Genomic DNA, 17,698 nt, shown 5'->3' on the forward strand with positions numbered 1-17,698 from the left:
AAACTGATTGGGGTGAGGCTGTGGATTCACAGCAGCTGAGTGGATCCTAACAGTTTGCTCACACCCCAGGCTCCTCTTCTTGTGCCAGCTCCCGTCTTCTGACCTGTCTCCCTGTTGGTTTCCTGTAGGCTAATGAGTTGCAGTGGTTTGCAGAGGGGTCTGCGAGCATGTGAAGGTAACAGCACAGACATGTGACCAGGAGGGACACAGTGAGGACTGCTGGGGCATGGAGCCACTCCAGCAAGCTGTATGTTTGCACCCCTACATAGCGTTAACTCCCTCTCCCAGCCGAGTGCTGAGGGGGTTGTGACCTGCATGAAGTCCACAGCTGGCTATTCTCCGTGAGGGTTTGCTGCAAATGCGCTCGGAAGGGAGAGGCTTTGCCTCTTGGTACAAAGGATGCGTGCCTACACTGGGAATGGGAGCTTTGCTTGGCCAGTGAGAGCGTGTTCTGGCCTGGCTCGAGCAATGGCAACTATGTGCCATATCGGCAGAGAAAGGTGGACAACTTGCTCGAGTAATAATTATGATCAGGTGATGCTACATAATTAAAAATGCTGGTTAATTCAGGTAGGGAGAGGTGTTAATTTAAATGTATCTTAACCTCCTGATCTGTTGGTATGCTAACATTTGGGAGAGAACTCTTGTTAGGATAACTGCTGGCACGTTCGTTTGAGGCTCACTGTAGATTTTTGGTGCATTTGGAACTAGGAAAATGTCTAATTACTCAGATGACTAGGTACATTCAGAAGTGCTTGTTTGGAGGCTTTGTTTTGACTTTGTTTGAATAGCACGGAATGCCTAACATTTTACACCGAAGGAAATTGAACACAAATGAGCGCACAGGATAGGCTTTAAAAAAAAATCGCTAAGGCGATGTTGAATATTTGAGATGCATGAGGAAAAGCATCCACAACTGAGCGATGGAAATGAAATGCTTGGGGTAAAATGCAGTGGCCAAAACCAACCCCTTTATTCTTAGAGCCAGGACATCCTATTTCTCCTAGTCTTCGTGGAAGAGATCAAGACCAAAATAACAGTACTTTGGGCAAGATCAAGTGATCCCTTAGTGCTCCCCGTTTAAATCCTATCACAGCAGTTACTAAGTTTGTCACTTTGTACGATACTACTGAATGTAATTTGGACTCTTGTATTTAGTGGAAAAAATTTTCTGTCTAGAGGCTGAGTGGTCATTGGAGTCAAACTTCCAGTTAGACATACTTTGAGGTCATCTTTTAGCTGACATAAGATGAAGCTCGTGCATGTCAAGAACAGTTCTGAAAAAGTCTTAAAATCTCCAAGCTGCTGGCGAAAGGTCTCTGGATGGGGCTGTGCATGGTTTTCATCTGGACACTTTGCACATGGCCAGTGCAGAAGGGCGTTGGGAGTGGAAGGGCTGCTCTTTCGAAGGGCTTCTTTCCTTGCCTTCCATCAAGTGAAGGTGCCCAAGGGACCTTTCCCTCGTGTTCCCTAGCAGGTCTGGCCATGCTCCTGCAGCCCTGCGTGGCAGGAGGCGACCCTGCAGCTGCTTGTCCAGGAAATAAAAGCTCTGTCGAATGGAGGTGTTGATACTCCACCTTTCATCAGCTCTGAGCCTGCGGATGATTTCTGTGGCAAGCTTGTGGCTGTATCAAATTAGCTATGAAATGATTTGCATAATAGATTAATCAACCAGCAATAAAACATCCCTCTTTTCTGCCAAGAAAAGAAAAGCAACAACTCAGCTGTTACAAGAGGCCATTATGTTCCTTGCAACCCTTAATCTTTCTTTTTCCAAGAGCACTTTGTGTTTTGGCCTCACGCAGGAAGCTGGCCTGCTCACTGGCTTTATTTGCGTCACATCTTGGCAGCTTTTTCTAATTCTTTTGGGCCAAATTTTGCCACCGTTATGGTGACCTTCTAGGGAGGGTATTTCCTATGGAATTGGTGGCCAGCTGCCAAATGACTCTGTATTGCCAGGTCCTCCATTAGCCTTCGTCTTTCCATTGACTTAACTAAAGAGAGCGAAATTCCCCTGGGCCCCTTGTGCTCCTTCAGAACTGCCCCATTTCCCTGGGAAGTTGGGGAGCAGGAGGACAAGGGAGAGTGGGGGACCTCAAAGGGCGTGTAACTGTGAGTGGGCAGGAACCGGCCACTGTATTTATTTTTCCTGTGTTTCTACCTCCCTGTAAGGCAGCTATACGAATTTCCTAACTTGTATGGGCCTCCTGTGGCTCCAAACATGACATCTGTGTGTCCTTGCTTGGTCGAAGAATGCCACCTCCTAAACAGTGCTGGGGGAGTTTTAGTCCGAATGGATCCTAACATGCAGATGATAAGAGGCTTAACTGCCTAATTGAATGTGATAGCGTGAAGCTCCTCTCATGGTGAGGTTTAATTGGATTATAGTACTGTACAGTGATGTGGAGGCTTGCAGGGCATGCAGCCAGCTTCACAAGGAGAGAGTGGATCCTTGCTAATCACTCATTTGTTTAAAACAATGAATTGCCTAGAGAGCTCTGGTGGGCATGCTGCAGCCAGTAGCCCTGGAGGAGGGATTCCTCAAAAACGAGAGTCATCAATGACTACTGCACGTGCAGACCCTGTCCTTGGGTCAGTGCAACTGTAGTAGAGGGTCTGCAGATCTGCCTGGTGGGCCGGAGTCTGGGGAAAGGAGGAGGAGATGTGCTCCTTGTGTTTGGAAAAGTAGATGCATGGGCTCTCTTGTTGCATGCTGGAGCCTGGAACCTGTTTCCTCCTCTAGAACCCCTTCAGCCTTTCCTGCAGTGCATTGCGTGGCTGTGTCACTTGTCACGAGCTGTGCCTTACTTCTGAGGTGGCCTGCTTGTTCCTTCTCATCTAGCAGCTGCAAGTCTGCAGGCCAGTCTGGCTTCAAGTGCACTTTCTTGCAGGGCAGTAACTATTTTTGATCAGGAGCTCAAATGCCAGCGTTGGATCTCCCCTGCCCCAGTGGGAAAACAATCTAATTTTTAAAATGTGCTGCAAAAATAAAAATCAGAGCAGCTTGTATGCTGTGAACTTTGCTTGGTGGAGGCTCTCATGCGTATAAACTAGAGCTGGGGTCTGCAAGCCAGAAAGTGTGCTGTTGCCGGGCTCGGTGTGGTGCATGGTGGCTGCTGCACCTTTGCAGCACCTGTGTTTTGGGTGCAGCTTCTGGAGGCTGTGTGCTTCGTGGAAGTCACTGTCTGCCTGAACTGCAGAGTGGCTGTTCTTGGGGGTTTTTGCACTGAAAGAAAGAGTGTTTGGTTTACTGATATTTCATAAGAGTTTGAAGTCTGCATGGTTGCTCAGATCTTATTTCAGAAGAGTTGTCAAGGAAAATAGCGTTTGTTCTCCTGTAAGCAGGCAGATTAGCATAAAATATCAACTTTGATGTTGTGCGCAGTGTGCTCCTCATCCATAGACTCTGTGCTGGTTTGGAGAGTTAACTGTTTTTGTCTTAGACTTTTGAACATGCTGGGAAATGCCCCCAAGGACAGTGTGTGCTGTTTGGGCAGGGAACAGCACTGGGACACTGGGAGGTTTGATCAATTCACCCTGTTTCCTGCAGCGGCTCATCTGAACTGTTAAAGTGAAATAGATAAATGTGATCATTTTGCGGTTGCTGGGAGGTGGTAGTGTAGCCACCGTCTCCCCTGTGCTCTTAAGATGTGTAGGACACCCCTCAAGCTGTAGTTTGGTCTGAAGGTAAACCAACTCCCCTCTCCTGCTGGTTCACGTTTTTGGGCAGTCAGGTGCTCTGGACCTTGTAGGAGGTAAGTGGAAGAGAGTAGGAAGAGGGAACACTGGTGTTTAAGCAAAACCTGCAGAGCCTGCAGGTTCTCCTGGGCCTTGGGAAGGTAGTTTCTTCTGTTCTAAAAAGAAAAAAAAGGAATGAACCTGGTGATCCAGGATGGATTTTTTTAAGTTTATGTTGCTGGGGAGAGGTGGAGGTTTGAAGGTGTGAGGCTGTAGAGGAGGGAGGGATCAAGTGTGTGCCTGTGTGCAGGGTGAAGGGAAACATGTTTTCACCGCTCAGCAAAGTACTTTATTTTGCTGTTAAAAATCTTCTGAAGAAAGACACTGTCTCCTTCCATCAGATCCCTTTGCTCTGTTAAGCTTGACTGTTCAAAAATCCTTCCCTGCTCTTTTTATTTTTCTACGAAGCCACTGTAGTGTGAGGGCTTGGAGGTGCTCCTCGCTGATGGTAAGTAAATGTCATGTGCAGGAGACAGATTTCTAAAGGGATCTTCACCTCTGCAGGGAAACGTGGAGAGCTGCAGATGGAGACATGGGAAAACCACGGAGCTCATAATGTGGTTCTGGTCTGTGTTTCGAGGCTTTCTAGTGCAGGGCTCATTAATGGCCAAAATGAGCGGCAGTTTGCACATACACTTATCTGGTATGTGTTTCCCAACAGGCACTAGGCCAGATCTAGATATAGAGCAGAGAATAACCCCCATCAAGAGATTCTTAGGAAGCCTTATCTATATATAGCCTATATAAGTCTGTATCCCTCTTCTGCTGAGAGGACAATCTGCCTGGGAAACGTGGTTAATGCAGATATACCCCAGCTTCTGAGAACCAGGTAAAGGTCCACAAGTATCACATCTGCTGTGTCCAGTGTGAGTGATCCCTAACATGTCCTGGCTCCTGCTGCAGTGTGTTGCGGTGGGGAATTCTCTGCTGAGGGCCCCAGCTGCACTACCCTGTGCTGTGACTGTGCTGTTGTGGCGAGCTGGTGACATGCTCCTGCGGCCAGCTAGGCTTATCCTCTGTGGGAGCCCGCAGCAGCCACCGGGCAGAAGGAACAGCTACAAAGGCTGGGGCACGTCGTTTGTGCTGAGCTGATGGTGCCTGCACCTTCAGAGCACATTGGTCTGTTGGGTGCTCTCATTAAAGTGGTGAGATCGTAGCTTGGCAATGACTTGTCATGAAACAGCTCTTGTAGGATTTTATTGAAGTGCAATTCCCTTTCTTGCTGCTTACCAGGGTGTACCATGAGAGGAACCTGCATGGACATACTGCTTCTTCTGGAATGAGAAACAATTTGCAGTGCTCAGCCCACCTGCTTCATCCTAATGCAGAAGGAAAAAAAAAAAGACTAGCAGGTGGCTTAGATCAGAAATGGGAACACACAGCGAGGTGGACAAGGCTGCCCTTTCACACAGCAGTGTGGTCTCCTTTTAATTTATGTGGGGATGCAGTTTCACAATTAGGATGTCTGAGGCCATTCCCAGCCAGCCTTCCTTTCCATATAGTATGCGACTTTTTCCAACTGGCGCACCACTGGGTTTTGTAGCTGTCCTGGCAGCTGCTGAGGGCCAGCCGTGGAGGAGCACAGCCTTCTTTCTACTGCAGAGAGTTTGCTGCCCACCTAGCATTTTTGCAGTGTGTCCTGAAACCGAAGAAGTGAGAGTCTGGGGAGCTTTGTACCAGCTTGAAGCGTCAATCCGTGAATAGCTCGTGAGGTTCTGTTGGACCTGCTGGAGGCACGGCTTCTCTTTGGATGCTTTTGGCTCTGGGATTGTGGATCTAGGTCTTTCTTTTTAAAAGAGCAGCCCTGTTTTCTACACTGAAGAGGCTGATTCCTTTCTCGTGTCTTTTAAGGAACTGGTCTGTCAGTGTGACTCTTAACCCTCTTCAGGCTGGAAGCTTGACAAGATGGTGCTCTGCCTTTCCTAAGCCCATGAAAGTCATAGGGCTGTTGGAGGACATCTCCTCGCACACATTTTTACAAATATAGCAGGATCATTTGAGGTCACTCGGTCTTGAGTTTCTTCAGGGAGAGCACACTTCAGCTGGAGGCTGTGCCAGAGCTAGATTTGACTGCCTCTGGAGGGGCTGTTCTGAAAATGGGTGTCTGTAACATGGGGTCTAATCTCAAGACAATCCTGCAAACTTTCCAGCTCATCAGATAGGCGTGCAGAGTCTTTATTTCACCTTGTCACATGTGTCCTGATTTCACTGCTGCCTCAACCATGTGAACTCAGTGGTTTGTAACAGGGACAGGGACGTTACCATTCTCAGCAGAGCACTTGTAGTATCCGTTTGCTGGCTGTGGGAGCCAGCATCAGGGTCCCTACCATTTTACCATTCCATCTGTGCAGTGGGTAGTTGTGGATGTAAGACACTAAGCATTTACCAGTCCTCTGTCTGTTACAGCAAAGCTCCAATAGCTCTCTCACTGAAGAGCTTTCTCAGATGAGCATAGAGCTGTGCATACTGTCCTGACACTCTTCAGGTGAGGTTATAGCTAGCTTTCACCAGCCCCTCTGAGGCCGATGTGCCTGGTGGCTCTTTGTAACCTACCCACTTAGGCTGCTGCTTGCCAGCACCTTCTGCCTTGTGCCAGTGCAAGCATTTGAGAGTGCACGTGGTAAAGCAGACCGGGGGAGGATTTGGGGAGTAGAGGTGAGGAAGTGGGTTGTGTTTCAGTTGGATCAGTTCTCTGCTGTGCTTTGCTGCATGATGATCCAAATGGTTGTGCAGGCAGAGTGCAGGGATGAGGATGGAGCAGGTAACCCATTTAATCTAGTGCTGCTGCTGGAAAGGCATCAAGTGGAAGCAATAAGTGGTTCTGTATGCTCCCAATGTATGCACCACATTTCTAATTTAGCAGAGCTTCTCTTTAGGCCGGGGAAATGACTTTTAATGACTGTGGGAGGAGAAGTCTAGCCCCTTGTTTAGAGGCTTGTGTTTTAGCTGCGTGCTAGAAACCCTGGATGGTCCAAAGACTTGTGTGTGTTCTCCAGCTTGGGGCTGCTGTTGTTAGAGCTGCAGAGTGGGTCGAGGGGAAGAGGTGGTTGGGGTGGAGGTGGTCTTTCCTTCTTTTGGAAGGACCTCCCCTCCTCTAAGGGGAGGTCTCTGGTGGGAAGAAGGTTTTGGGAGCTAGGCTCTTTGCAAGGAGATTGTCAGACAGGCACTTTCTAACTTGAATAATTGACAGTGTAACCAAAGCTACTGGAGATTGTTGGGGATGTAACTGAATCTTTCACACCGATTCTTATGCAAATTCAAACATGTGCTCCTGGTTTCTAATGGGACATCTACAAATACAACTGGCTCCATTCAGAACTCGGCATCCATGCACTGGATCTTTAATGGCTAATGACTTTATAGTAAGAGCACGACTTGCAGAGCTGCATCTGTAACAGTTTCTCAGTGCTGCTCCTACCTGTACACATGAAGTTTTCCTGTAGATTTTAGTTAAGTGACCTGTGGAAGTTCTGGCACATGGTTTGATGTGTTTGGTGCTGAAACTGTCCATTGCCATTCAGTAGCAAAATGAGCTTGAACATTTCAATGCTGTTTTCTTTGCTGATGTGTTGGGGCTCATTGGAGGTAAATTAAATGACCTTGAGTTCTGCAGAAAATAATTTGGTATATTGAATGCTGAGTGCAAATAATCTTAAGTTTCTACCCAGTAAATCTGTGACCGTGAGTTGATGAGCACATTTGGTAAGTATTATTTTGGGTTCCTGGGGGGGAGATTGGTGTCTGCAACCTCCTGGCATAGCTTCAAAATTAGGCTTGTTTTTTTCATAAATATGCCACGTGGTAATGGAGTAGTTGGTCAAAACCATGTGGGCTTAATTTCTTTAAAATATAAACAGCCTAGAAATGTTTGTTTATGTACAAAATATCCAGCCAGTGACTGTAAGCATTTCCATGTTTCTACAAGAAATGAAGGTAATTATATAATAAGTGAAGATTCATATGGCTTAACTTGTCTCCCATCTGGCGTTAGTTAAATTGATGTTTTCATCTGCATGACCTCTCAGGGTGGGGAGAAACGATGAAAATAGAAAACGTGGCTGAAAAAGACCTTCCTAGGTCATCTTCTAGCCCGTGTAAAGGCTGGAGCAGCTCCACTGAACAACCCCTGACAACTGCTTGGAGGAGTGACTATTCCCCCTCTGCCATGGTCCGTGTTACTGGGTAGGTATTGTAAGTGTTTTAAAATGGTTGACTGAGGAGTTGCCTGTCCTGTATGCAGTCCTTCCCCAGTGTATAAATTTATATTCAGACTAAATAGATTAACTACAGCAGGAAGAGCTTCCTTCTTAAAAGAAAGCTATTGTTAGAGCATCACTTATAATAAATCTCTAGTAATTCTAATCCAGCTCTCCTCCCATGGCCCTTTCCACCCTTCCATCTGCCTGCTGATTTACAGTTTGCAGGGTCTGCTCTGAGTTTCTTGGGACTGTCGTGCAGCCTTCCTCTGTGGTTTCTTCCTCTTGGATGGGCAGTTTTCAGTGTCAAAAGGATCATTCCAAAATGTCCCCTTTTATGAAAATATACCTGCATGCTTTCTAACTGGTAGAAAGATGATATGCCGCTTTCCCGATCAAATTGCACCCACTGCCTTAAAATGAAGGATTTGCAAGGAAAGCTGAGAACTGCAAGGACTGGATCATATATATTTCATGTTGCTAGTGGCTTGCTAGGGGCTGAACTCCCTTTTATTTGCTCTTCTACCTCTTCCCTATGCTGCACCTGAGAGCGTGCCAGAATTTAAGGTGCTCCGATTTCTCTTTCAGGCTGGCGGGATCTGTATCTTCTTTCTGCCAGGATTCTGCTTTATTTTGCTTAACAGAGTTGAAGACCGTTAATGTAGGCTTTGTCCTTGCTTCACAAATAGACTTCTGAGTGTCTCCAGGTACTTGGATAAGCTTTGCCTGCTCGTGTTCAGTCCCAGTGAGGATCTGAGACAGCTGCTTGCAGATACCAAAGCAGATCAGAGGATTTTTTCCTCCCAACATGTAGCATTCAGCAGCTCAAGTGTAAAGCTACTCACTGAGATAAAACTGTGGTGGTTCTTTACCCTTGGTCCATGGGGATGCGCTTGACCAGAAGCCTGGCCAGTGCTTAGTTCAAGCAAGTGGGTAGAGCTTCTTCCAGGGAGAAGGGATTTCAGAGGTGGATTTTCTCAGTTCAGCCAGCACGCTCCTGTTTTTCTGACATGTAAATGGCAGGTCCTGCCGGGTGTCCTTAAAAAAGTTTATAATAAGCTTTTGCTGTTCATTCAATTGTTTCCTTGTTCCAGGATCATATCCTAAACGTACATGCAGCCTGGCAGTGCTTAGCAGCTCTTGTTTATGTTCCTGCTGCACCTGCATTCAAGGCCAGCTTTCTGGTGCTGGTCCCTTGCCATGCACGTGTTGAGTGCAAAGTGCTCAGCTCTTCTTGGTGCCTGCACAGATGCTGATGGTACTGCATTTTGAAGATGCATCTGCCTTGTCTGGGTTCGGATGCTTAGGTTTGCTTTGCAGCATTGCTCTCCTGAAGGTCTGAGTAGCCTGGTTCCTGCTGTTTCTGCTTTGAACAGTGCTAGTGTTCAAGAGGATCTCTGGATGAAAAAACCTGTTGCACCCAGGTGCTCGAGTACATGCTCTGGTCCAGAGATGGGTTGTGAGTAGGGTTAGCCTGACCTCACCAACGTCCCAGCTGCGTGCTGCCTCCTGTGTTCTTGTGGTATTTACTTCTCTGGCTTCTCTCAGTGTTGCCGCAGGCCACTGCTGTGGTTTTGAGCTGTGAAAGCAACGTGTAGTGCTTGGCTTCCCAGCAGACTTAGAGTCAGCGCATGCTTTCCTGCAGAATGGGTCACTGTAAAACTATCTGGTGAATATCGGTAAAGTCGTACAGTTCTTCACAGGGCTTCTAGGGAGGCGGGGAGAAGGTGCTTTGTATCTTGTGTACTTTTTAGTGCCGTGTAAATGACTCTGGCAGTAAAGCAAGCAACTGCGCAGGAATCCTGCTTTCTTAGCTCTGACTAGCAGTGTGCTGGATACTGGGCATGTGTTTGTGTGAGGCTGCCACCACGGTGAGCTCTCAGAGGTAGCTCTTGGTTTAGGACAACCATAAGATGATTTCACTCTGCTTTTCTTCTGCTTCCACTAGGTTGTCGTATTTGTCTCTGGTGGTGGTCAGATTTGCTGATGGTTCATATTTTAGCTGGGAAAAATGCCCCTTGTTGGGATTCTGGTATGTCTGTATACAATCAAAAATGTTGAGTGGGCTGGGAATAGCTTCCAGCAAAGTTGTATCAGTTTCTTGGAGCTCTTTTGTTCGGTAGAAATTCCTTTCTTTTCTCTCCCCCTTCCCACCCTCCTGACAGCCCACCTCTTCTCTACAAGGACATGCTGAGGTATAATTCACAATCGTGTGACTGAAGTGAAATATGCACAGCTGCAAATGCATTTTTAAATGATACTTCATTGTTAAGGCATCTCTCTGAACAGGTTTGCAGTTCCAGTAGCCAAGTGATCAGAATGTGGTAACAAAGAGGATTTTGTTGAAAACACTTGACTTCGATTTTTGTCAAGCTCTGAGAGTGTTTTGAGCACTTGCTATTTTGCATGCAGATAGCAAGTATCTGGAGCAGGGTAGATCCACGGTGGGGAAATATGTTAGATGTGTCCCTGAGAAAAGGGTACGTAGTTGAGTTTTCCTTTGCTCTCCCTGCATTGTATTGCAGAAATCGTATGACAGCTGGAGTATAATAAAGGACACATTAGACAAAAGTTTTATTGATGTTTGAAGCACCAGGAATATCCAGTCTTGCATGCTGCAGCTCTCCTCTACCTTCCCACTGAATGGAGAAATTTTGCAACTCTCTTTACTCTTTGGATCCATCAGACTTGATGCTTTTGTGATTTCTTGCTTTTTATGATTCTTAACAAACCCCAGCAACAGAAAAGGCAGACCATTTTCTGTCACAGTCACTACGGCCCGGGGCTGCCAGGGTTTGGTATGGGGCTGACTGAATCACAGCCATACTAAGAGCCGACGTCTGTTTATAGGTAAGTTGAAACAGATTTATTGACATCCAGGACATCACAGAAGGCTTGTACCAGTTTAAAGGCAGAATTTGGTGTAGCTTAGTGTGAACAATTCTCTAATCTCTGGAAATTCAACACTGCATTGTGTCTCCCACAGTTGCTGTCTCTTGAACAGTGAATTCAGGCTCCTTCTCTAGCTTTTGTTTCTCTGTTTTCTGTCCTCTGCCAGCAGACTTCTGCTGCTCCTGCTGACAGTCTCCTGGGCTATCTTGGTTCCAAAATTATCACCAGATTTTTCCAAGCTATTGCATGAGTAACTTCGGGCTTTTCTCCTGTGAGTGAATTCACACTCTCCACCAGCCCTCCAAGAGGACCTGCTCTGAGTAGAAGCTAATCTGTGTTTGAGATGGTACATCTGCAAACAGAGGACCCTGCTGACTATCAGTCAAGGGGGGGCAACTGTCTCTGCAGTGTTCTTGCTGATTCAGTGTGAAAACAGAGAAATGACTTAGTAATTTGTAATTATATGAACATTTATGTGTGGTCAGAATTCTCGTATACGTAACATACGAAAATCTCTTCATGAAACAGTTGTAGCATGCACTCTCCTTGGCTCCAGTGTTTCCCTTCAGCCAGTTTCAAGGTGCTTGCTGTGAGCTGATGAGCTGACCTTTGCTTCACAGTGGTGGAAATGAAGCCTCAGAATAAACACCTGGGGAGTGGTAGCAAATCTGCGCTGGCTCTCTGGAGAGCTTGGGCTCACCAGGATTGTGGGAGCCCCAAAACCACTTTTCTTGTTCTCTCTTTCTGTAGGGAAATATGATTTCTTCAGAGATGTGGATTTGACTGCCTCAGTGCTGACTATCATGCCAAACCATGGCCTGGGAGACTTCTTGCAAATTGCATGCAAAATCTTAAAATGGGAGACATTATTCTACTGTTTGTAAGATGATGTCGTGGTTTAGCCCCAGTCGGCAACTGAGCACCACACAGCCGCTCGCTCACCCTCCGCCCCCCCCGGTGGGATGGGGAAGAGAATCGGAAGAGTAAAAGTGAGAAAACTCGTGGGTTGAGATAAGAACAGTTTAATACTTGAAATAAAATAATAATAATAACAACAACAGTAAAAAATTGTAATGGAAAGTAAAACAATGGGGGGACGGACGACAAAACCCAGGAAGAAAAAAAAAAAGCCAAAACAAGAGGTGATGCAACCGCTCACTGCCCAACGCCCAGCCAGTCCCCGAGCAGTCATCGCTGCCCCCCGGCCGACTCCTCCCAGCTTATATACTGAGCATGATGTCACATGGTATGGAATATCCCTTTGGCCAGTTTGGGTCAGCTGTCCTGGCTGTGCCCCCTCCCAGCTTCTTGTGCACCTCCTCGCTGGCAGAGTATGGGAAGCTGAAAAGTCCTTGACTTAGTATAAACACTGCTTAGCAACAACTAAAACATCAGTGTGTTATCACATTATTCTCATGCTAAATCCAAAACACAGCACTGTACCAGCTACTAGGATGAAAATTAACTCTATCCCAGCTGAAATCAGGACAGATATGAAAAGGTAGGGATGGCCCCTCTCATCATGGCTTCAGTGTAAGTACCCAGGCTCCAAAGGAAAAGAGCATGAGGGGTGGTGGATTTGTATTGCCTTGTAACAGATGGGCACAGAGAAGCAGGTTTAATGTTTTACAGGTACTCCAACAGAGAATTTCTTGCATCATCCTTTTAAATCTCAGCTCAATCTGCCAGATGTGGAACATTTAACAGCTTTAGAAAATGTGGTGTTTAGATCATTTGCCTGTTAGTGTATTTGAGGCTATTGGTGAAAAATCTCAGCAGTCAGAAACATATGATGTACATAAATACATTTAATGTATGACTAGCCATAGGCCCCGATGCAAAGTTTGATGTGCTTGGTATTAGCTGTCGTCACGTAGTGAAAATCAGAGGTTGAGTGTGGTCCTCTGAGTGAGGAGGGCATAAAATTAAGGATACATCCCATCCCGATGGTTGAAAAAATATTGTGGTACTTGTCCCTGTCTCATCCCCACTGATGATCCTCAACTGTTTCTGTGACAGAAATGTTCTTTGACAGCCTGAGTATGTGGCACCTGCTTTCGGGATGCTCCTTGCCTCATCCATAAATAGAAGCACTGACCACAAAATGATGCTGATACCCATTCCTTGCTCTTAGCATCACTGTCATGTTAGTGTTAGCTGATTGCATCAGGCAAATGTATTAGAAGAGAACATTTTCAGGGACCTGAGACTGGTCTGGCTGTAGAGTTTGGTCTCTATGAGTGATCTCATGGTGTAGTCCTGTTCACAAATGGAGTAACTCTATCTTAATGCTGGATAAGGCTCCTCGGTAATCCCTCCCAGCAGTGAACCTTAATATCCTGCAGAGGAGGAGTCGCCTTGCATCCAGCCTCTGCTCGTTCGTGCCTCATTTACCTCCATCTGCTTATTCTGTAGAGCATCTACAGTTTATCTTGATAAATCTGGGTTCAGTGGGAACTCGTAGGCCCGATGAAAGGTTGTGAGGACTGAATGGGTTATGATTGTTATAAATCACTTACTATTTCATTGCTTATATTCAGCATTAAAAATCTTATGGGAGTCTGGAACAAGTTCTGAGCAGTGAAGACCAGCGTTTCAGAACACCTTGTGTCTATCACAGCTTACTGTTTTGCTTGTTTACACAGGTCACTTTTATATTTTAATAAATATTCTTGACAAATTGAACTAACAAGTTCAGGCATTTAGTTTGCTTTGCTGCTCCCTTATTGCTTTCAGGAATGAAATATCACCAGCAATGATGCTGAAGAAATGTAATATCTAAATAATATTGAATCTCTGCTTGCCAGCTCAACTCCCGACAACTGCTGAAGAGGTTTAGAATATTAAGCAAATGCAAATGTTTTGCCAGAGCAAATCCCTGCGTTCTGCACGCTACTGCAAGTGTTTGATACTGGTGGTTCTTCTGAACTCCTTTAGTAAAAATTGTGTTTCCTTTTTTCCCTGATCAACTTAAAGGTGATGTAAGCTTTCAGTAAAGAGGGTAAGCCAAGTCTGAGTTGCCAGGTTTTCTCCCTTTTCCATGAGAAATGCAGTGAAATCTCAGTCACGAGGAGTTTTTACAGAAAAGAAAACAAACAGAAAACCTTGTGCTGAGTTATTTCCAAACAAGTGCTTTCTTTTTCAGTAGCAGCTCTTTAAAGTAGAGCATACAGAGTATATTTAGATGTGAAGAGAAAGATCGGGGGGGGGGGGAAGACATTTTTAAAGTGTTGTTGAGAGACATTTTGAGATCACCTGGAGCCTGGGAGTTTCCCTAAAGGAAGCTGCCCTCATTGAGAGGGGATCAGAAGTGCTCTGAACACCTGAGCTGTTTGCAACCCCACTGCAAGGCCTGGAAATGCATCTCCTCCTGGCCACCCCCCAGGCCATAAGGACAGCTTGGTGGTATGGGTTCCTTCCCATTCAGGTGTCTCCTCAGAGTGGGGGGAAGATGTTTGATGCAGTTTTTGTCAATGCTAAATCTGCTGGTGCTGCACTGTAAAGTAACCTCCGTGGGTCAGCTTTAAAGGCTACAAGAGATCCTAGTTTCTGTTCATTAGTGCACTTTTGGTGGGTTCTGTAGTTTTCAAGGCCCTTGGTGGAGAGCTTGTGTTGTGCTTGACAGCAGGCTAGGCACTGCAGTCTCTGTAAGCCTTCTCAGTCCAGTTTGGCTGGTTTTGGAAGTTAAAATATCACTTCTGGTTACTGCTGAAGTTTCTTCCCTGGCAGTACTGGTGGTAGTTTCACTTCAGCCATCTTGTTCTTCCATCAACCTAAGTAATGTGGCTAACTTTTTGGCTTTTAAAATCTCACCAGATCCCTTATTCCTGTTCTTCGGGGACTTCCTTCCCAGCTTGTCTGTGCTCTTCTGAGCACTCTAGCAGGCAGTGTGCAAATGAGCAGGCACTGCCCAGAATATTTGATGGAAGAAAAGCAAGGGATAGGTGCTGGAGCACAATGCAGCTTCAACCAAAGGCATCAAGAGGCATTTCTTTCCTTGCAAGGAGTGCTGAACGCTTTTGCATTTTCAGACCTTTTTTGACCACTGTTAATATTGCAAAGCTCCTCTCGGTTTGCCCCTTCCTTTCTGGGGAGACAAATCTGCAAGGGATAGTACATTTCAGCTGTCTTACCCTTGATGTTTTGTTCCAGTTTGAGGGATGTTAACCAGTGTTTCCAATGTGTTTAATGCTGAATAGAGTTGCCCAGCTCTAGTGGCAGGATCCGGAGTTCTTTGTGAATTATATTTAGTGCTTATGGAGGCTGCTTTGTCAGCTGTGTGTTGTTGCCTTGTGAAAACTGGCACCATTCAAATTTAAATAAATGCTTCTGGGAAAGAACCTTCCTTTTATAACTATTTTAATGTGTTTGATTTGGAAGCATCCTTTGAGCTGTGGCCAGAGAGCAAATCGGTTGTCAGCGTTGCAGTCCCCTGTTCGAAGTACCTGTGCACAGATGAGCCGGTGCTGTGGGGCTCAGAGGGACTCGGTGCTTGTGTGCCACAGTGCTGTCAGAGCAAACAGCTGAGGTGCTGTGAGCATTATGCAGGATGTTTGGTACAGCTGCAGGAATTGCTCTTTATGGAGCTGGTGGTTCTCCTAACCTTCCTTCCGACCTGCTGTTGAATACATTGGGGCTTGGAGTTGCAACTTTCCCTTTGCTGCTCCTTCCCTGTAGTTCGGGTTACGAGTGCTGTATTTTGGAACCTCTGCATGCTGGAAAGAAATCATACTTTGGGGTGCTATATAGTCCTCCTGTGTTTGAGGCATGATGAGAATTGTGCAAAAAATTATGTTTCTAACTTAGGTAACAAATTCTGATATCTGTTTGACCATCATCCCTTTCATCTCTGGAGTCAGGGGAGGAGGGAGCCAGCGTTAAACATGGGGCAAGTAAAGGAACAGCCTAGACCATTGGCTCTGTGAGGTATTGGGGTGACTGGCTGCACATGCTGATCTTGAAGAAGGCCAGAATGGCAGGCTTTGACAACCTTGCTGCAATGAGAACAGCATTGCGATCTGTGAAGTGTTCTTCTAGTCTGAAAGCAAGCCTGCCAGCAAGATGCTTTGCATATTTGATTGTTGTGCTGGCTGATACGAAACGTACCATCAAAGTTCACAAATGTTTTTCACTGCTGCTGGCTGCTCTGCCTTTACCCTTATAGGACATTTTGAGTTCTCAGTAAAAAAGCAAACAGCCATTTGGGCTCTAAATTATGCCTGTGCAGTTCTCCCATTTTGTTTATTTCAGGCCATATTGCAAACTTCACAAACAAAACCCTGTTCATCTGGCTCTTGATGCAACTGGTTTAAATCAAGGTTACAGAATGACGGTCTGTTAGGAATGGGCCACCTGCCCTGGCTTTGCTGCCTTGGGTCCAGATGGGTCAGCAAGAGAAAAGCAAGCTTAAAAAACAAAGAGAAAAACCCACCCCCAAAAGCAAAACTCCTTTAAAAAACCTCCTACAACAGTTTTCAGAAAGTCTGTTTATTCAGAATGGTGTATGGTGGTTGTCTTTCAGAGAAGCACCAGGTCTTAAGAACTACATGCCATCAGGATCTTGGCTTTGACTGGGAGGGCCACATGTCTGACTGTGGCTTGTGAACGGCGCAGCATTTGGGGATGGCTGAGTGAGAAGTAATTTGATGCAACCCATGGTGTGAGCCTGTCTGGTCTCTGGAGTGACAAGCTGTTCAGCTCGCCTCTGCATCAGAAAGTGTCATGGAAGCTATTCGAAGTGGAGAGAAGTAAGGCAGAGAGATGGCAAATTGTTCATGCCCTGAGAGCAAGCTCTGATTTGGGGACACCGAGAAGCCATCTGTTTTTCCTTGCCTGCTTTCTTAGCTGGAGGCTTCTTAGTCCTGATTTCTCATGATGAAGAGATCACAGTGACGGGCAACCCAAGCAGAACTGAGCTCTTTGTTACAAGCTCTTCTGACATGGTCTGAAGTCAAAGCTCCTGTTGGCATAGTTCTCTCCTCTTCATGGGGGCTTTTGATGGCTGATTTACAAAGGGGAAAATCAGGATATTTCAGGCTGAGTCCTGGCCTCTAATGATTTGGAGGCCTTGGGTATAGCATGTGCTGTAGCTGGAACTGTGGTGTCTCCCTGGGGTACCAAGTGGCTAACAGGAGTGCGCAGAGAGCACAGCACCAGGTGGCACGGCAGCAAGCTCTTGCTGTGGGGCATTCAGCAGTGGGAATGAGAAGGAGGGTAGCACCTAGCATTTTGAAAGTAGTCAAGTGCACGAGTGCTTGGAGACCTGTGCTTCCTACTATCAAAAAACCCTCACAGAATACTGAAACAGCCTGGCTGGTGCAGGACCTCCCTCTGAATCTGCCTACGCCCAGCTGCCATCTGCATGCCAGCTCCTCGCTGCTGAGTGCATACAGGCTTGAGACGGGGCAGGGGAGCTGCTGGGGAAGTGGCTGTTTTGAGAACACGGTTCTTGACACAGTAGTGAAGGAGGATTTGCCATCAGACTACTCCGGAGGGGAGTGAGGAGGAACAAGCAGGCTGACAGAGGAGCTGGTCTCATTTGTTGCATGGTTGCGGGGAGTTGGTCACGTGTGGTCTGTGACATCCCTAGTTGCTGTGGAGACATTACAGTTCCCAACCTGATGCTGCTGCCGCTGCGTTGGGGATGCTGTACTCAGTGTTGAGGCATGGATGTGGTGGAGGAGAGGACAGGGGAAAGAGTGAGGGTTATCATCCAGGCAAGGCACATGCTGGAGAAAACATGTGCTTTGAGGCATTTTCTTTAACCCTTTCATCTCACTGACTGGTGCCTCTTAACAGAGCTAGCTACCACTGCAAGGATTTCCTCTGGTGTATGCTGGAAGGCTGGGCACTGTCTTTGTTCTTGCAGCTGG

The 17,698-nt window shown here is 46.4% G+C and overlaps 1 protein-coding gene across 11 annotated transcripts in view; it reads left to right on the forward strand.

Annotated features, from left to right (window-relative positions):
• The window catches only part of PACS2 (phosphofurin acidic cluster sorting protein 2), an 84,634-nt gene that overhangs the window by 4,342 nt on the left and 62,594 nt on the right, over positions 1-17,698 (forward strand). The window contains exon 1 of one of the 11 annotated variants that reach the window (XM_076339823.1): positions 7,874-7,920. The exons of the other annotated variants lie outside the window; for them this stretch is intronic. Coding sequence (XP_076195938.1) covers positions 7,904-7,920 — 17 coding nt within the window. The 5' untranslated portion in view covers positions 7,874-7,903. Of the gene's footprint in view, positions 1-7,873; positions 7,921-17,698 lie in introns of those variants that run through there. 11 annotated transcript variants of the gene reach the window in all.

Source organism: Aptenodytes patagonicus, chromosome 5, assembly GCF_965638725.1.
Source record: "Aptenodytes patagonicus chromosome 5, bAptPat1.pri.cur, whole genome shotgun sequence".
Taxonomy (NCBI): Eukaryota; Metazoa; Chordata; class Aves; order Sphenisciformes; family Spheniscidae; genus Aptenodytes; species Aptenodytes patagonicus.